This window comes from Hypoxylon fragiforme (assembly GCF_022984875.1).
Source record: "Hypoxylon fragiforme strain CBS 206.31 chromosome Unknown GGS25scaffold_2, whole genome shotgun sequence".
Classification (NCBI taxonomy): domain Eukaryota; kingdom Fungi; phylum Ascomycota; class Sordariomycetes; order Xylariales; family Hypoxylaceae; genus Hypoxylon; species Hypoxylon fragiforme.
In genome coordinates, this window is record NW_026054757.1 from 2,184,922 (window position 1) to 2,200,263 (window position 15,342).

A 15,342-nucleotide genomic window follows, 5' to 3' on the forward strand; every position below is an offset into this window, starting at 1 on the left:
AAAAATTATAAGTGTGATCGAGGTCACATTATGTATTCTGTGAATATCAATACCAATTATCTAACTGCCTACGTGTTCTTTGTTCTTGTGCTGTCATTAGACTTACCAGATTACGTAGGCAAAATACCAACTTATAACCATGTGGTATAAGTGATCGGCTGATCCAATACCCCCTATCTTACATACTATGTATTAGCCCTTCGCCTTGCCGCTTGCCCAGGCGTGGCATTCTACCGGAACTCCACAAATCAGCCCTCACCGTATCGCAAGCCACTTCTTTATGTATGTACTACCAGCATACAATCCATATGTACGTAGCTGCGGCATGCCTAACCGACTACTCGCCGCTCGCCGCTTGCCCTTGCAGCACAAGACGATTGGGGGTTGGGGGTTTCGTTATGGGGGGCAGGACCCTGATCTTCGTTAACAAATTCACCTATTGAATCATAACGGAATCAACGAGATCCATTTCTGTAAGGAATGGGCATTGCATTCAAAGTTCATAAATCCAACATAAGCCTCATTTTAATTAATTACTTCACACCTAGTATGGATCTTATAATCCGGAACTTGGAAATCAGCCTGTAACAAGTAAATAGATAACGCTACGTTAACTAGGTACGCATGTTTTTAGTAAGTCTCTATCTGGACCTGATAGTAGTATAGCACGAGATAGGTAGTATTACATACCATTTGTCTAATACCGATACGAGTTAATTTTGTCTAGAAGGCACTCACTTTGTGGGGAACCCCGGACAACCTCTTTTGAAATAGATTCGAATTCTTACAAAGAAGACCAACCCTCATGAGTCAAGTCACGCTGGAAACGCGGTAGTTATAAGTACTAGACTTGTAATGTTGCACTTTTGCACACTCCCCCTACTTATGTAGCGACTTGTCTATGACTTCGTAATGAGAAAAGATAAAATTTCATTGGCGCCGAAGACAATGTCGCGATGTCGCGAGTTACATTTTGCCAACTCACCCACCCGATAACCCAACGTGGAAATACCGAACCATCCGCTCTTTTAAGCGCAGTAAGCTTGATATTGCAAACTTCAAAGGTCCAGTCTCTTTAGAGTCTCCGACTGTATCAATCTTGCATACCCGCAACCCATCTGGCTTTAGTATAGTATGTAACTTTGTACCCAACCCCCTACATATCACAAATACAAATCTGACTTTCCATGCTCTTACGTTGCCGCTGGTAAAATAGGTACGTACTATGTATCGTTACAAAGTTCGAAGCTGGGTTCGCCCTCCCTAGTAGAGTCCCTACATCATCCAAGAAAGAAAATGTCAAAACTAGTCGCATGCACCTTGAACCTCATACAGCATAGTTTTCACTCAACCAGTTTAATGTTGCTTATCATCTTGACCTGATTCGCTCCCCCGCATCTTAGCAGTCAAGGTGCCCATACACACATACATCATGGTATCTACTAGGTATACATAGTGTTGTATGGGTGGGCCTGGTACTAGGCTGGTAGCGAAATCTACTATTAGTAGCATCAAAATTCAAACACGCTTGTGAATCCTTAGCTTGTGATTGTGGTGTCCAAGAATTTCTTAGGAGTGCGGGGAACATTGCGAAAATAATTCTGATAGACATAGATCCTACTCAGAACATCTTGATGATCTGGGGGTCTCCAGGATTCATCTAGATTGATTGGCTTCTAGAGAATTACCCCCCTTGGATTATATTACTAAAAAGACGGCGTTGTTCACGATTCTCAGGACTCAGGAGCGTCATGAGTCTTGGGCATACGGCGCTATAGGCCTGACCGTTGAGGCGAACTAGCAAGGTAGTCAGGGGACCGAGAATACAAAGGGAATGACGTTGTTAGGGCCAATGCTAGCATTGATATCTACATTGGTATCTTCCCTTGCTCCGTATTCCGGGACACAATTTTCAAAACGAATACTCCTCAGGCAGGAGTCACCGAAGGGTGGCCCTGTGGATCATAAGATCAAACAGGTCTGGGATCTGTCGTGCGACAAAAAGGGCAATATGAATGCAGCACATCTGTAGCACACTTAAATGTCGTGGATGTCTAATCAAAGGATTGGTAATACGAGATGTGAAGGAATCTCGATTCTAAACGGCCCGGCATCTTCCAAAAGGTTGGATATATATTGCCTTTAGTCCCTCTTCATTTATCGCTCATACAACTTGTCATGGTAGACCTCCTGGAATAGAATTAAGCCTAACGATACCTATAGGTAATTGAATAGTAGCAAACCCTACCTACCTTATACTACCTACTAGTAGTAGGTAGGTAAGTTTTAAACTTGGTATACATATTCGTAGTTCCAAGGACTTAGGAGCTAGGAATTAGTAGCTTTCGTAGTTGTAGGATTCAATGTTGTAAGAGAGCCTTTGAATGAATCGATATGCTTTTGGCCGGTGCTAACATCATTCGTTGATTAAATGTTGTGAGAGGTTTTAGTTAACTGTGATTCTTCAATGTTAGTCTAAATTCGAAATTACTGTACATAGGATAAACTGCCCAGCTGTGGAGACTCTGCGTACAGCTGTGGTATTGTACATTGGCAACTGTCAGCCTTACCTGCTCTAATGGGTCCACTCTTGTTTGTCTTAACACCTGCAAAACACCTGCACACCAAACATCAGCTCCACAAAATTTCAATATCAAGCATCCAAATCCATAAGACTTGTCCACTTTACAATACATTCCACCAACACTAATAAGCTAACTCTAAGCTCACCTCTTCTCCTCAACGTCCCAATGGAATAACCAAAGTAATCTTGGAAAACCCTCAAAGCCATCACATTTCCCGGCCAAACCCCCCTCCCTTGTCCTCCTCCCTCCTCCATAGACCGAAAGACCCTCCCAAACCCCCCCCCCCCCCCCCCAACATACAAAATGGCAACCCCCGACACCTCCACCCTCACAACCTCGTCGCAAGTCTTCACCGCGCACACCCTCCCACAAATCCGCGCCATCCACAAGAACCTGCACGCGCAGATCGACGAGAAGTCCGCGCGCCTGCGCAACCAGGTCGGCAGCAGCTACCGCGAGCTCCTCGGCACCGCCGACACCATCGTCCGCATGCGCGTCGACATGCTCGCCGCCCAGGACGTCCTGGCTACCATGGGTGGACTCTGCGGCCGCGCCGCCATTGGAGGGAAGACCACTGCGCTTGGCCAGTTCCGTAGCGGTGGCGGCGGTGGTGGTGGTGATGCCGAGGAGGCCAGGCTGAGCCGTGTTGCGCGCCTCAAGCTGTTGGGTGCGTGTGGTTTGGCCGTGGGCAGGTTGTTGAAAGGGGGTAATAGCAGTAGTGGTGGTGGTGAAGGGAAGGGAGATCGGCTGGTGTTGGCGGCCAAGGTCCTCGTGCTAAAGCGGCTGCTGGTTTCGAGCTTCGGCGCGGTGGAAAGCTTGGCCGACGAGACGCGGGCTGCGGTCGAGGAGGCGAAAAAGAACTTGAATACACTGCGGAGGCGCCTCCTCCGGGCGGTTGAGAAGGTGCTGGAGAAGATTGGTGACAGTGTGGACCGAGGCGATGTCCTAAAGGCCCTGGCCGCGTACAGCCTGGCCTCGAGTTCTGGAGCCAAGGACGTTTTACGGCATTTCCTAAGCGTCAGGGCCGAGGCGATGGTGTACGAGTTCGACCCCGAAGAGCATGAGAACCAGAGAAGCGCCGAAAACGTCCTCAAGGGCCTTGATCTATACACGAGGACGCTGTTGGACGTGCAAGCCCTAGTGCCCAACAAGCTTTCAGATGCGTTGCTTCAGCTGAAGAAGCAGCATTTACTAGAAGACGAGTCGTTGCTAGAACTGGAGGGCCTCCGATTGGACATATATGAAAGGTGGTGCGGAGACGAGATACAGTATTTCACCCCTTTTATTCGGCACGACGATCTGGAGGGCAAGCATGCCAAGGAAATGCTCACGAACTGGGCAAGTAAAGGCGGAGAGACACTGCTGAAGGGTTTACAGGGGACTCTGGGACATATCCACGAATTCAAGACCATTGTGGATCTGCGAACGAATGTGCTACAACATTGGATTAACGATGGCGGGAAGGCCAGGGGCTTCGATCCTACCATAATGCTTAATGGGCTACGAGAGGCGATAGATGGCCGCCTTTTATATCTTATAGAGTCCAAGGTTGCCAAGCTCAAATTGATTGGATCCGAAGTAACGGCCACTCTCGAGGCGTGGCGGCCGGGCGCGACGGATCAGCACCGTAGTTTGTGGGACGAAGAGATGCTGGATAGCGATATTGCAGGAAGCGCGAGCCAGATCACCCACGAAATTCTATCCCGCCTATACGGGAGAAATGATGCCGTGGCTCGAGTGGTCACAAGCTACGAATCATGGCATCATCTTGTTGACAGTGTCAGCGAACTGATAGACCAGCTCAAACGCCAACACTGGGACGACGATGTAGACGAGATAGAAGATGAGGATGACATTGCGGCCCGACAGAAGCTACTGAGCCAGGACGACCCCGAGTTGCTTCAGAAAAAACTAGACGAAACTACCGAGGAAGCTTTCAAGGACCTAGACAAGCATCTGGCAACTGCCTGGCAGTCGAGGGTGGGGGATCCAGATAATGGCCCTATCGCCATGTATATATTACGAATCTTGCGGGACATCCGCGGCCGGCTACCGAAACTCGAGGGCATCAAATCCTTTGGCCTAGAGAGTGCCCCGTCTCTCCACGATAAGCTAGCAATCTATATATCGATCTCACCCCTGGAAAAATTTACCGCTACAACCTTGACAAGAAGACGAGTGGCCGGTCGAGCCCTGTGGGAAGGAGAGCCTGCTTTGCCAACACAGCCCTCTCCCGGCACCTTCAAGCTTCTACACAGTCTCGTTACGAATATGGGGGATGCCGGGTTGGATCTCTGGACACCCGTTGCAGTAAGCGTACTGAAGCGGACTTTTGGTAGACAACTCGTCCAACTATGGCACGGGGAGCTCGAATCTGAGGGAGCAGGTGGCCAGGCAACTGACGCCGTGAGTGAAGAGAAGCCGTCGACGCCGAAAGACGGCAGCCTAGATAATGCCGAAGAGGAGGAGGACAAGGATGCGTCGTCAAGTGAAAAGGTCCCCGAAGCAAAATCGGAGAAGAGCAAGGACATTTATATTCAGTGGATCTATGACATCCATCTCCTCCAGCAGTGTCTCGGCAGTGACGTGAGTTCGGAAGAGCCATTTAAAGCGTTCGTGGAGGAAGTGTTCGAAAAGACTGGCTTGGAGAGTGCGGCCAAGGAAAGACTGGCAAAGACGTCGCAGGAGTATTGGAAGAGGACGAGTCTGTTGTTTGGGCTGCTTGGATGATACCCTTTCCCTGCCCCCTGTCTGTCTGTCTGTGTTATAAAAAAAATTAATGATTAATGATAAAGTGACAAGATACCTATACTATATAGAATGCTCTCTTCGCCCCAAGGGGAAATATATCATTGGATGTTCTTAAAATATCAAACAAGTGCCTTCTATCTATCTATCTACCTAGATATGTAGGTATCCACTCATAGCTTATGCCTCTTCTTGCCCGTCGCAAGCTTCTCAAACTCCTGCTGCGGGATCCCCTTGACAAACCTATCCAGGCCCGCAAACACCTCCGCCACGTTCTGCCTGTCGAGGATCTCCCTGTGCGGCTTCTGTATCAGCGCCTTGACGCCGAGCAGGCTGTCGCCGTTGAGGTGCTCGCCCATCGTGTCGTCGATCTCCTTCAGCACCAGCTTCAGGAAGGCACTGCTGTCGGCCTCGGCGCTGCCGGGGGTGCCGAAGACCTTGTTGACGTAGCCGGTGCGCACGAGGTCGTCGCACGGGATGCGCTTGCTCTGGATGAGGGCCTCGTTCGCCTTGCTGAGCCCCAGGCGCTGGGCCAGCGCGTGGGAGGCGCCGCCCTCGGCGACGAGGCCGAGCGAGGAGAAGGGCAGGAGGAGGAAGGTGTCGGGCGTGCAGTAGATGAAGTCGGCGAAGGCGGTCAGCGCGGCCGAGAGCCCGATGGCGGGGCCGTTGAGCGCGGCGACGAGGATCTTCGGGTGCGTGTAGAAGGTCCGCGTCAGGTTCAGGTTGTTCGCTACGAATCCCTGAAGGGCTTGCAGGTACGAGTCTGACGACGCTGCGGGCGGTTGGTGCTTGGAAGTGAGCACGGAGGATGTATCGGCGCCGCTGTTTTGGGGGGGAAGGGTTGTTTGCTAGTATCAGGTCTCTTTCTCTCTCTGCTTGTGGTAGGGGTGTAAGGATACACTACACTAGGTACTGTATGTAGGTGACTAGGTATGTAGGTGGGTAGGGTGTATGTGAGTAGGTACTTACGATGAGAAATACCGTCCCTTTCCAGTCAGGACGGTGATGTAGACTTGGTCGTTTTTGGCGACCTCGAGCAGGGCTTGACTCAGAGCGTAATAGCCCATGAGATCCAAGGCGTTGAGCTTCTTCTCGTTGTCGATGGTGATGATGGCGACCCGGCCGGCGTACTCGGTTTTGATTACGTCCGCCATGGCTGGGGAGTGTGAAGGGAAGTGGCTCTCGCTAATGTAGACAAGCAATTCTATGGGTATATATCTAGGTTAGATCGATCAAAGAAAAAAAAACACATAAGATGCCGAACAAAACCGTTCGGTAATTTGTAAGTTAGCTATGAGTATTGGTAAGTAGTCAGAGGTTAGCTACGATTCTACTACTAACTATGTAGTTAGTAGTACTATGTAACTAGTAAGCATTGAATTGTTCGGGGCCCGCACCCCCCCACTAATGGATAATACGGGGTAAGGTTTAGGGGCCGTCAACCGGTAACCTTCATAATAGTACCTCGGCTTGTGGGGAAGACCCGCAGAACTGACTAGGACGAATTCTCATTGGGCAGCTTGGTGTGGTAGTAGTACACGATTCAAAAGATGAGCAAGGCTCCACTACCGTATAGCTACATACACTATATATATTCCTAGGGCCTAGGAAGATATTCAGGCACCTTAGCGGTCCGCCTCACGATCCAAGGACAGCTACATACATACAACTAACCACATAATCTTGACAACGACAACCCAAATTAGTTAATAAAAGCACAGAAAGAAAGAAAGAAAACCCGGTAGAAATTAAATAACTTCAAATCCTATCCATGAACAGCCTTCAGCCATGTTGTCTCGCCAATTACTCCGCCATAGACCTCGTCTCACTACGCTGACACCTCTGTCTCGTCCCGCCCAGAGACCAATGGCGCGTTTCTCAAGCACAGAGACAACCGGAAAACCCTTCTTAACCCGAAATGCTGCTGTTGCTTTCGCCGCAGGGTTAGCCTCCGCAACGCTCGTGTATTGGTTTACCACCTCCTCTTCCAGCCAGCCTACCTCGGGCAGCCCCGCCAAATCGTTCAGTGATATCCTGGAAGACAACAAGGCTCGTCGTGTCCCGGATCTCAACAAGCTAGGCCTCTCAGACAAGATCGCCTACAGCCCTCCACTATCCTTGGAAGACGTTACCCAACATCTGAACGAACATGCATTCTCCCTACCCGGGGGAGGGGCAGCAGCAGGACTCGTCACGAGATACGACGGCACGCAGGTCGCCTCCAACAGCCCCTGCGAGGACGCCTTCATCCACGGCACCTTCACCAACCCCTTCGATCCCAAAGGAGACGAGTGGTCCGCCTGGGCCGTGTTCGACGGGCACTGCGGCTGGCAGCTATCGAACCTCCTAACGAAGCAGCTGATGCCGTACGTCCGCCGCGCCCTAGGCGACGTCAAGCCGAAAGACGGAAGCAGCCAGGTCGACGAGCAGACCCTGCAGCAAGCCCTCAAGTCCGCCTTCACGACGCTCGACGACGCCCTCGTCAAGTCCGCCCTCGCCACCATCGAGAGCAGCCTGCCCTTCGCGGAGAAGGTGCGCCGGCTCGAGGCCGCGTACGCCGGCTCGTGCGCCCTGCTGACCCTCTTCGACCCAGCCAGCCGCAAGCTGACCGTGGCGTCGACGGGCGACTGCCGCGCGGTGCTGGGGCGCAAGGCGGCCGACGGCCAGAAGTGGGAGGCCCGGGACCTCTCGACGGACTGCACGGGCGCGAGCCCGTCCGAGGCCGCGCGGATCCAGGCGCAGTTCCCGGACGAGCCCGAGATCGTGCGCGGCGGCCGCGTCTGGGGCATGCAGCCGTCGCGCACCTTCGGCGACGGCATGTGGAAGTGGTCGTCGAAGCTGAAGGAGAAGCTCCGCAACGAGTACAACGGGCTGAGCCTGCCCTCCGCCGTCCGCTACGGCGCCTACAAGGACGGGCCCTACCTCACCGCCGAGCCCCTCGTCACCACGACCGAGATCCCGGAGTCCGAGCCTGCCTTTCTGATCATCGCCACCGACGGCCTCTGGGACACGATGTCGAGCGCGCAGGCCGTCGACCTGGTGGGCAGGTGGCTCGAGTGGCAGGCCCAGGCGCGGCGGCAGCCAGTCAAGCCGTCGAGATCCAGCCTCGGCGGCCCGACGATCCTCGGACGCTCGCGCGCGTGCGGGTACGAGGAGCAGAAGACGACGGTGCAGGACGACAACGCGGCCGTGCACCTCGTGCGCAACGCGCTGGGCGGCGGGGACGAGGAGATGGTCAGGGGCGCGCTGACGTTTCGGTACCCGAACTCGAGGGATATCAGGGATGATATCACGGTGCAGGTTGTGTTCTTTAATTCTGCCAAATAAGGGGAGATGGTGATATAGAATTAGAAAGAGAGGGGAGGGGGGTGAAGGGAAAGGGGGGGGGGAGTGCGATGTATTAGGATCATGGATCATGGATCATACCCAAGATGATAAACAGGGGCGTTAGCTTATACCACCGGTTTTGGGGGAAGGGCTTTTCTTAACGACGACATGAGCAGAATAGATAGATAGATAGATAGATAGATAGATACGTGATTATGACCTTCCAAGTTTCTTCTGATACCTTGCGTTTGTGAGCGATGCAGCACGCAGTCTTTGTTGATTACTGATCTCACCAACCAAAACGTCCATCCAGCAGTTCAAGTAGATTTATAGGTTCCGCATCTCCTCCACCTTTCAAAGCAACATCCTTATAGCTACGTCTAGACAACCTTGAATCCCCTGATCTATTGGTATTGTTGGAATACACCTATTTGTTGAGTTACCTAGGTATATATAGGTAGGTATAAGTAGGTATAAACTTAGCATGTAATGTACCGCCTCCAGATGTCGGACTCGGGGTAACACATTACATAACCTGAATGCCTCCATGTACATGCTTTAACACAACCGACGCTCCCCGGTCCAATCACAAACCCCCCTTTTCGCCTCTAACGTATATATACTTATGCCTGTCTCGGAAGCTGGCTGCTTATCAACTACATAGTTATGCGCTACATGTACCTACACAATGTAGTGAATTTATAGCAAGTACCGTATTGTACATAGTTACCTAAGTATACTATGCTATGCTATGCACATCGTATCTAAGCAAGCGGGGGCGGGGACTGGATCCCCAGGCCAAGGCTTCCTTCCATCTTCACTCAGTGTATGTATCGATAGTGTAAGTGAGTAGGTACCTGGGCATGTAGGCAGGCAAATCCAAGTAGGGTTGCATACATACATACATACCTACCTGATACATCCAGCTCTACATGTGTATCGCCCCCCCCTAATACCACATACATTGCACACACACGATTCTATTTTCGGTTCCCAAGGTCCAAGGTGTACGTGCACTGCATATGCCTTAACCAAGATACCTATCCCCCCATCACATTATGTGCTGTATACTGTAGTAGTGTAGTAGTGGTGACTCTAAGGATTACATATGTCTGCCTACTCATTGCCAAAACAGGTAACGCTCGATCCAGAACGTCTCCAATCCACATCTCTAAATGCAACCCCGGTCCCGAAGTCCCGGCTACTAGGCATACATGGTAGGTATACATACTGCCAGACTGGGTAGTCTCCCAAGCCTCCGGGCAGTGTGCTAACGTTTCGCTCCCGAGTGAAAAGGATATTCATAGGTAGGTACCTAGGTAGGCACCATTCCACCCGCTAAATAAAAGGCGCTTGATTCTATGTATCATATGTATCTAGGCCGCAGGTGTACCCTTAAAAGCAATGCAGGCTGGGGAAAATACACACCATCGAGTAATAGAAATACACATGCTGTTTCCATGGACGCTTCTTTTTGTTTGTACCCTTGACGGCTCGCTGCTTATTTATCCCGTCCGAGACCCCATGCCGGATGCCTTATGATCGGTCCAATATTCCCTACCCTTATTCACTGTACACCATACGCCCAGCCCTGCACGAATCGAACGGGCCCTCTTCTCAACCAGCTACAGCCGCCAATAAAACCAATACAGTTAAAAAGACACAGCAGAAGGGAACTCGTGAATGCAGAACAGACCATTAAAATCCCCAAATTATGTAGCATGTTTGTATGTTTGTATGGCATCATGTAAATCGACCTTCGACGTCCCGCACCTTTGTGGTAATCCCCTTTTGAAGATGCATCAAGATTTGCCCACAGTGAAGAACTATAATACTCTATGAGTCGTCAACCTCGACCGTTCGGTAAGCTTGGGCAATAGATGGCGTCTTAGCATTCTTTTCGCCAGTGGGCTCTTCCATGCTGGCATTGGTGCTTGGGGGACTGCTTGTCTCAGGACTGTTCTGTTCCATCGTGAGTAGTGGAGTAGCTGCCGCTGAATTGACTTCGACTAGTAAGCTGGGCGTGATAGGACTATTAGAGGCACCGGCGGCCCCTCCGTTTGACGAATTTCCCGACGTGGCCAACATTAGTCGTTCAAGTGCCGTGATCTGCCGCCCGGTGCTGAGCTTTTTTAGTCCGGCAAAGTGTGGCTTCATCTCCTCCACCAACGCATCACGATCTGGACCCTCGAGGTGCTGTATAAGCTTCTCTATAGATTGGTTAGTCTGGGAATATGGTGAGCGGATCAGGACATGATGAAGCCGAACTTACGAATCACGTAGTTTCCAAATTGATCCTTCATCATGTGTTGGAGTGGGCTAGTTCCATCGCTGTGGAGAGCCATGAGCTGGGTCGTGATGGCCTTCCGGTTCTCAGCTGTACCAAATTCTATCGACTTTTCCACCACGTTGGATGCAAATTTGTGCTTCGAGTAGAAAAGCAGTTTTTGGAGGACAAGCTGAATAACTTGCTGTCGGTCTTCGGGTTCGCCCTGGGAGATGATGTGCTGGGTGACATAGTTGCCGTACTGGTCTGTTATAAGCCTGGCTGCGCAGCCATGCAAATCCGTCATCAAGATCTTCTTCTCCGCTTCTGTCCCGTACTCTAAAATTCGTTGAATAACTCGGCACCCATAGTTGTGAGATGCCAATGGCTCGATTTGACTTTGGAAAGCCTCCATGATGAACGGTATGCAGAGACGAGGGACCATCTGGATAATCTTCTGAATCACATGATTGCCATTCTGATCTTTCACAATCCGCATGATGTCGGGCTTCAGCTCCTCCACGATTTCAACCTGCTGTTCGACTAGCACATGTTCAAGTGCCTAGTGATCCAATTAGTGACTTAGATGAGGTGGGAGTATTTGGTACAAGCTTTTACCTTTTGAACGACACGGCAAGCGTACATCTGAGTTGAGAGCTCTGCCACCTTGCCTTTCATCTGCGCTGCAATCATCTTCTTCTGTACTTGGTTTCCGTGCTCGAAGAACTTCTGTATGACATAGTTTCCAAAGACGTCCTTCATTAGTTGAAGTGTATTAGGCTCAATTTCTCGGAACACCTGATCTTTCTCATCACTGTTTGCAGTCTGGAGTTTTTCCTGAATGAACCGCGAGCCATGCTGGTCTCCACTGAATTCGACAACGTGGTTGTAAATATCCTGATATCTTAGTTAATATTGTACCCAACTGCAGAGAACTAGCACTTACTTTGAGTTCATAGCGTTTATTGGATTTGGCATTGCTTCGGAATTCCTCGAGAAGGGCACTGCGCATACCCTTACCAGGATCTTGGTCCCGGCTGGGTCTCACGGGAACCGAGACACTGGGAAGGTAGTTCATTAAGCCGTACCCTGGGAGTTGAATTTGGGACCGTAAGTTGGGATTTGGTACATAGGGGTCGTAAGGGGCTGAGAACTGGGGCAGGCTGGCGTTATAGTAGGCTGGATGATAAAACCCAGCTTGCTGCTGCAAGTACTGTGAGCCATGTTGTGCTCGGTCTAACTCTTGGAGGATCCGGGGGTCTCGTGATCCTGGCCGACTCCATGGGTCGGCCCTGGGGTTTGGAGTTCCTGGAAACCCTCTTGGACTATTGACTGTGGCGCGATAGGAGCTTCCAGCTGGCGAACTTCTCTCACCCGGAGCCCTCTTAGAACCATACATCGAGGGCGCCAAAGGTTCCGTCCATGATTCTTGCAAGGTCTGATTAAACCGCGAATTTCCCAGTTCATGTTGCCAAGCTTGAGAACCAGGGTTGGATTGGAAGGGCTGACTGGCCGGGTTAAAGTGTCCGTTACTCGCATAACCATTGACCAGAGTGTCGGAGTTGTCTTCCAAGGACAGAGCTCGGTTGAAACTCTCTTCAAGATCATGGCCTTGAGCATCTGCCGTGCCAAACGCAAAGCCATTAGAGCGGTTCGACTCTGATGGCAGATTTCCGGAGACGCCCGAGATGGAAGGGCGTTGACCTTGTGGTTTGGTATGGGTTGTTGCTTTGGTAAATGGATAGTTTGAACTATCATAACGATGAGACGATGTCGATACTTCGTTATCGGGCTGTCTTGAAGAGAGAGTAGGTTGTCGACTATGCCCCAGGTTAAGGTATGTTGGGTCGTTCGAGTTGCGCCGGTAGAGCGCAGAGGTATCAATGTCTAGCTGAGCATTATTGTTCGAGGGATATAGGCTAGAACTTCCTCGCTCATCACCAACCGAATCTCCAAAAGCCGTGGGATATTTGAAAGCTGAAGTTGAGGAATCCGAAGGACCCGGCGGTAATGTCCTGCTCGAAGGAACCGTTCCATTCTGGGCTGCCTGCTGTCTTAGTGGGAATATATGGGCGTTACCTGAGGCTTCGGAAAAGTTGTGCTGAAACCCATCCCTTGTTCGCGTTGGCGAGGTGCTCCCGGAGGATGATGCAGCATGCTGTGCACCAGCTGCCTGGTTCCATATGCCACCTCGGGAAGCCCACGGTGCAGTTTGATGGTGTGAATTTAGTTGGGCGGATGATGTAGTAGTGCTAGGGGAGTGTTCATCTGATTCTACAGTATTTATTAGCCCCATCCAAGCTATGTAGCTCTATTTTGTCAAGACAAGCCTTTACATACCTCGAGAAACCGGCACATCTCGCCGGGAGTTTAATGAACCACCAATCATGGAGCTATTTCCCCAGATGCCACTTGATTGCCAAGTCGGGTGACTGAAAGTCGATGTAAGAGGCTGTGAAGCCTTGTCACCGGTAGGCTGCGCCATAGCGAAATTATAGGGGCCGTTTGATCGGGTCTAGTCACAGAGAGCCCCATTAGCAATAGGAACGAGCAAGAATGCAGTTGGGCGAGGGAATGAATAAACATGAAAGCCCACACCGCCGTGCTATAAACAGCGCCGCAGAGGGTTTGAGGCATACGACCCAACGTAATTGTAATGAAACTAGCAAGTACGTACAGCAGTAGTCATAGCTCCGCCTACTCAAGGTAAAAAAAGACCAGATATCTACCACAAGACAGCGGCCAGCGAGGTGGAGGGGAACGCTGTGATGTGTCACACCGTCTCGTTCAAATGTCCTATGCACAATGCCTAGTGCTTTCGATAAGATAACTGTAATGCCGAGCCGCTTTATATGAATATCGCAAGGGAGAAAACAAGAAGTTTTTATTATATATGGCGTATGTATGCGAGGTTGGCTTAGCTATATGAACCTTTAGGACAAAGAATAGGTTAGGCTGCAAGCTCGGAAAGTTTGAGGAGGGTTCAGGGTAGAAATTAAGAGATAATCATGGATGATGATGAGGCTGACGGGATGCAGGAGGACAAGGTCAAATACTTTTAAGCATTGGACCAAGTTGGGTAGTAAGCCACTAAGGCTATTAAGCAGTGACGACTTACTCAAATTGCTTTGCTATGTATTTTCTATCGATCTTGCCAAAGAGCTAGTATTGGAATTATCGAATGCCAGACGAGTCCGGTTCGAGGTAGACTCTAGTATAAAGACGTCCCCTTATGCATATGTCCGGTAGGTGGTGTTGTTCGGGCAAGTCGAGTATCGTCATCCGCTAAAAAATACGATGATATATCAGAAGATGAGAAAGGTCAAATTTGATAAATATAAAAGATCGGTTTATCAGAGGGAATGAAGACTGGTTGAGTTGATAAGTAACTAGGAATGTAGAAAGATAGACAAATAGGTCGAAGAAAGGGTCGATGTACGTGATGATATATGTACGTATGAATTTGGACGTTGTGCGCGGTCGTGGACAAGTGGAATAACAGGACCTGGAGGAATGAGAGGGAGGTTATCGGCAGCGAGCGCGGGAAGTGATGGTTATGAAGGAAGTCAGGTCGTACGTAGGCCGGCCCCAAGGTAAGTAGGTAACAGAGGATAGATGTTGGCGGAGCAGGTAAGTACAGTACGTTGTTGAAGATGTTGCACCGCTGTGAAAGGCACTGGGATCCTGTTCTCAAATGTGAATATTGTACAGCCTAACGATAGTTGGGTACCCTGTGAGGGCTGGCCTCAACGGAGTAGGTATTTTCAAGTAACGTATAAGAGATGTGTTGTATGTAGGAAGGTAGATAGATGGGTTTGTAAATGTTGAAGGAACACGAAGGGGAGCCTTATTCAAATGGGCCCCACGGTTGTGAAGGCCGATTGGGGGCGTGTTTTGCGTAAAGCGTAAAGTTGTAAAAGCGCAAAAAGCGGGAGGTGGATTTTGGTGCTATTAGATTGGCGGGATTGGCTAGGTAGTGACTGGACTGGGCTGGGCCGGGCTTGGATTGTAAGGGTACTATGTACTACATAGTACTAGGTAGGTTCAAGTTATGGTACTAGGTACGAGGTTTAAGCTTGTTGGATTGGCTGGATTAAAGAAACCGAAAGAAACGGGGCTAAACTCTTAGTACTCTGTGCTTTTCGTAAAATAAAATATTATTATTTAACAAGACAAGAGTAATAATCCAGTCTTTTTGCCTTGTGTAAGTGGAAATGGGAAAGGCTATTGCAAAGTTAGTAATATGAACGTACCTGTTCTGTCTCTGTGCCGTCAAGTATATATGTAGCTAAAACGATAGCTAAAAATCCGAACAGGGGGCTACTCTAACCCCCAAAAAGTAAATCAATTCTAAACCAACAGAGCCCGGAAGTCCTAGGTCAACCTTCTACAGTGGTAGGGGCCAAACTACTAGAA

General features: G+C 50.1%; 4 protein-coding genes across 4 annotated transcripts; 2 read left to right on the forward strand and 2 right to left on the reverse strand.

Moving 5' to 3' along the window:
• The first annotated feature begins 2,792 nt into the window (after nucleotides 1-2,792).
• GGS25DRAFT_125652 (uncharacterized protein) lies at nucleotides 2,793-5,415 on the forward strand. Its single transcript, XM_049256180.1, has one exon. The coding sequence runs from the start codon at nucleotides 2,889-2,891 to the stop codon at nucleotides 5,313-5,315; it is 2,427 nt and encodes an 808-aa protein (XP_049120162.1). The 5' UTR covers nucleotides 2,793-2,888; the 3' UTR covers nucleotides 5,316-5,415.
• Nucleotides 5,411-6,729, reverse strand: GGS25DRAFT_125701 (ClpP/crotonase). The gene is made up of 2 exons (XM_049256181.1): nucleotides 6,303-6,729; nucleotides 5,411-6,155 (listed from the first exon to the last, which is right to left on the reverse strand). Exons 1-2 carry the CDS (start codon nucleotides 6,485-6,487, stop codon nucleotides 5,507-5,509), a joined length of 834 nt encoding a protein of 277 aa, XP_049120163.1. The 5' UTR covers nucleotides 6,488-6,729; the 3' UTR covers nucleotides 5,411-5,506.
• Nucleotides 6,730-6,885: 156 nt separating this feature from the next.
• Nucleotides 6,886-8,661, forward strand: GGS25DRAFT_476063 (protein serine/threonine phosphatase 2C; the record flags this gene model as incomplete). Its single annotated transcript, XM_049259765.1, has 1 exon — nucleotides 6,886-8,661. Exon 1 carries the CDS (start codon nucleotides 7,122-7,124, stop codon nucleotides 8,658-8,660), a length of 1,539 nt encoding a protein of 512 aa, XP_049120164.1. The 5' UTR covers nucleotides 6,886-7,121.
• A 1,792-nt stretch (nucleotides 8,662-10,453) lies between these two features.
• GGS25DRAFT_125734 (ARM repeat-containing protein) lies at nucleotides 10,454-13,520 on the reverse strand. Its single transcript, XM_049256182.1, has 5 exons — nucleotides 13,267-13,520; nucleotides 11,873-13,200; nucleotides 11,545-11,823; nucleotides 10,933-11,488; nucleotides 10,454-10,870 (listed from the first exon to the last, which is right to left on the reverse strand). The coding sequence occupies exons 1-5, from the start codon at nucleotides 13,409-13,411 to the stop codon at nucleotides 10,497-10,499; spliced, it is 2,682 nt and encodes an 893-aa protein (XP_049120165.1). The 5' UTR covers nucleotides 13,412-13,520; the 3' UTR covers nucleotides 10,454-10,496.
• Between the last annotated feature and the right edge of the window lie 1,822 nt (nucleotides 13,521-15,342).

Bases quoted from the DNA above. Each gene is read 5' to 3' on its own strand.
- GGS25DRAFT_125734 (XM_049256182.1), bottom strand. From the start codon at position 13,411: ATGGCGCAGCCTACCGGTGACAAGGCTTCACAGCCTCTTACATCGACT. The intron at 13,201-13,266 runs GTATGTAAAGGC...TAAATACTGTAG, and splicing joins AGATGTGCCGGTTTCTCGAG to AATCAGATGAACACTCCCCT. The intron at 10,871-10,932 runs GTAAGTTCGGCT...ACCAATCTATAG, and splicing joins ATTTGGAAACTACGTGATTC to AGAAGCTTATACAGCACCTC.
- GGS25DRAFT_125701 (XM_049256181.1), bottom strand. From the start codon at position 6,487: ATGGCGGACGTAATCAAAACCGAGTACGCCGGCCGGGTCGCCATCATC. The intron at 6,156-6,302 runs GTAAGTACCTAC...CCCCCAAAACAG, and splicing joins AAGGGACGGTATTTCTCATC to CGGCGCCGATACATCCTCCG.
- GGS25DRAFT_125652 (XM_049256180.1), top strand. From the start codon at position 2,889: ATGGCAACCCCCGACACCTCCACCCTCACAACCTCGTCGCAAGTCTTC.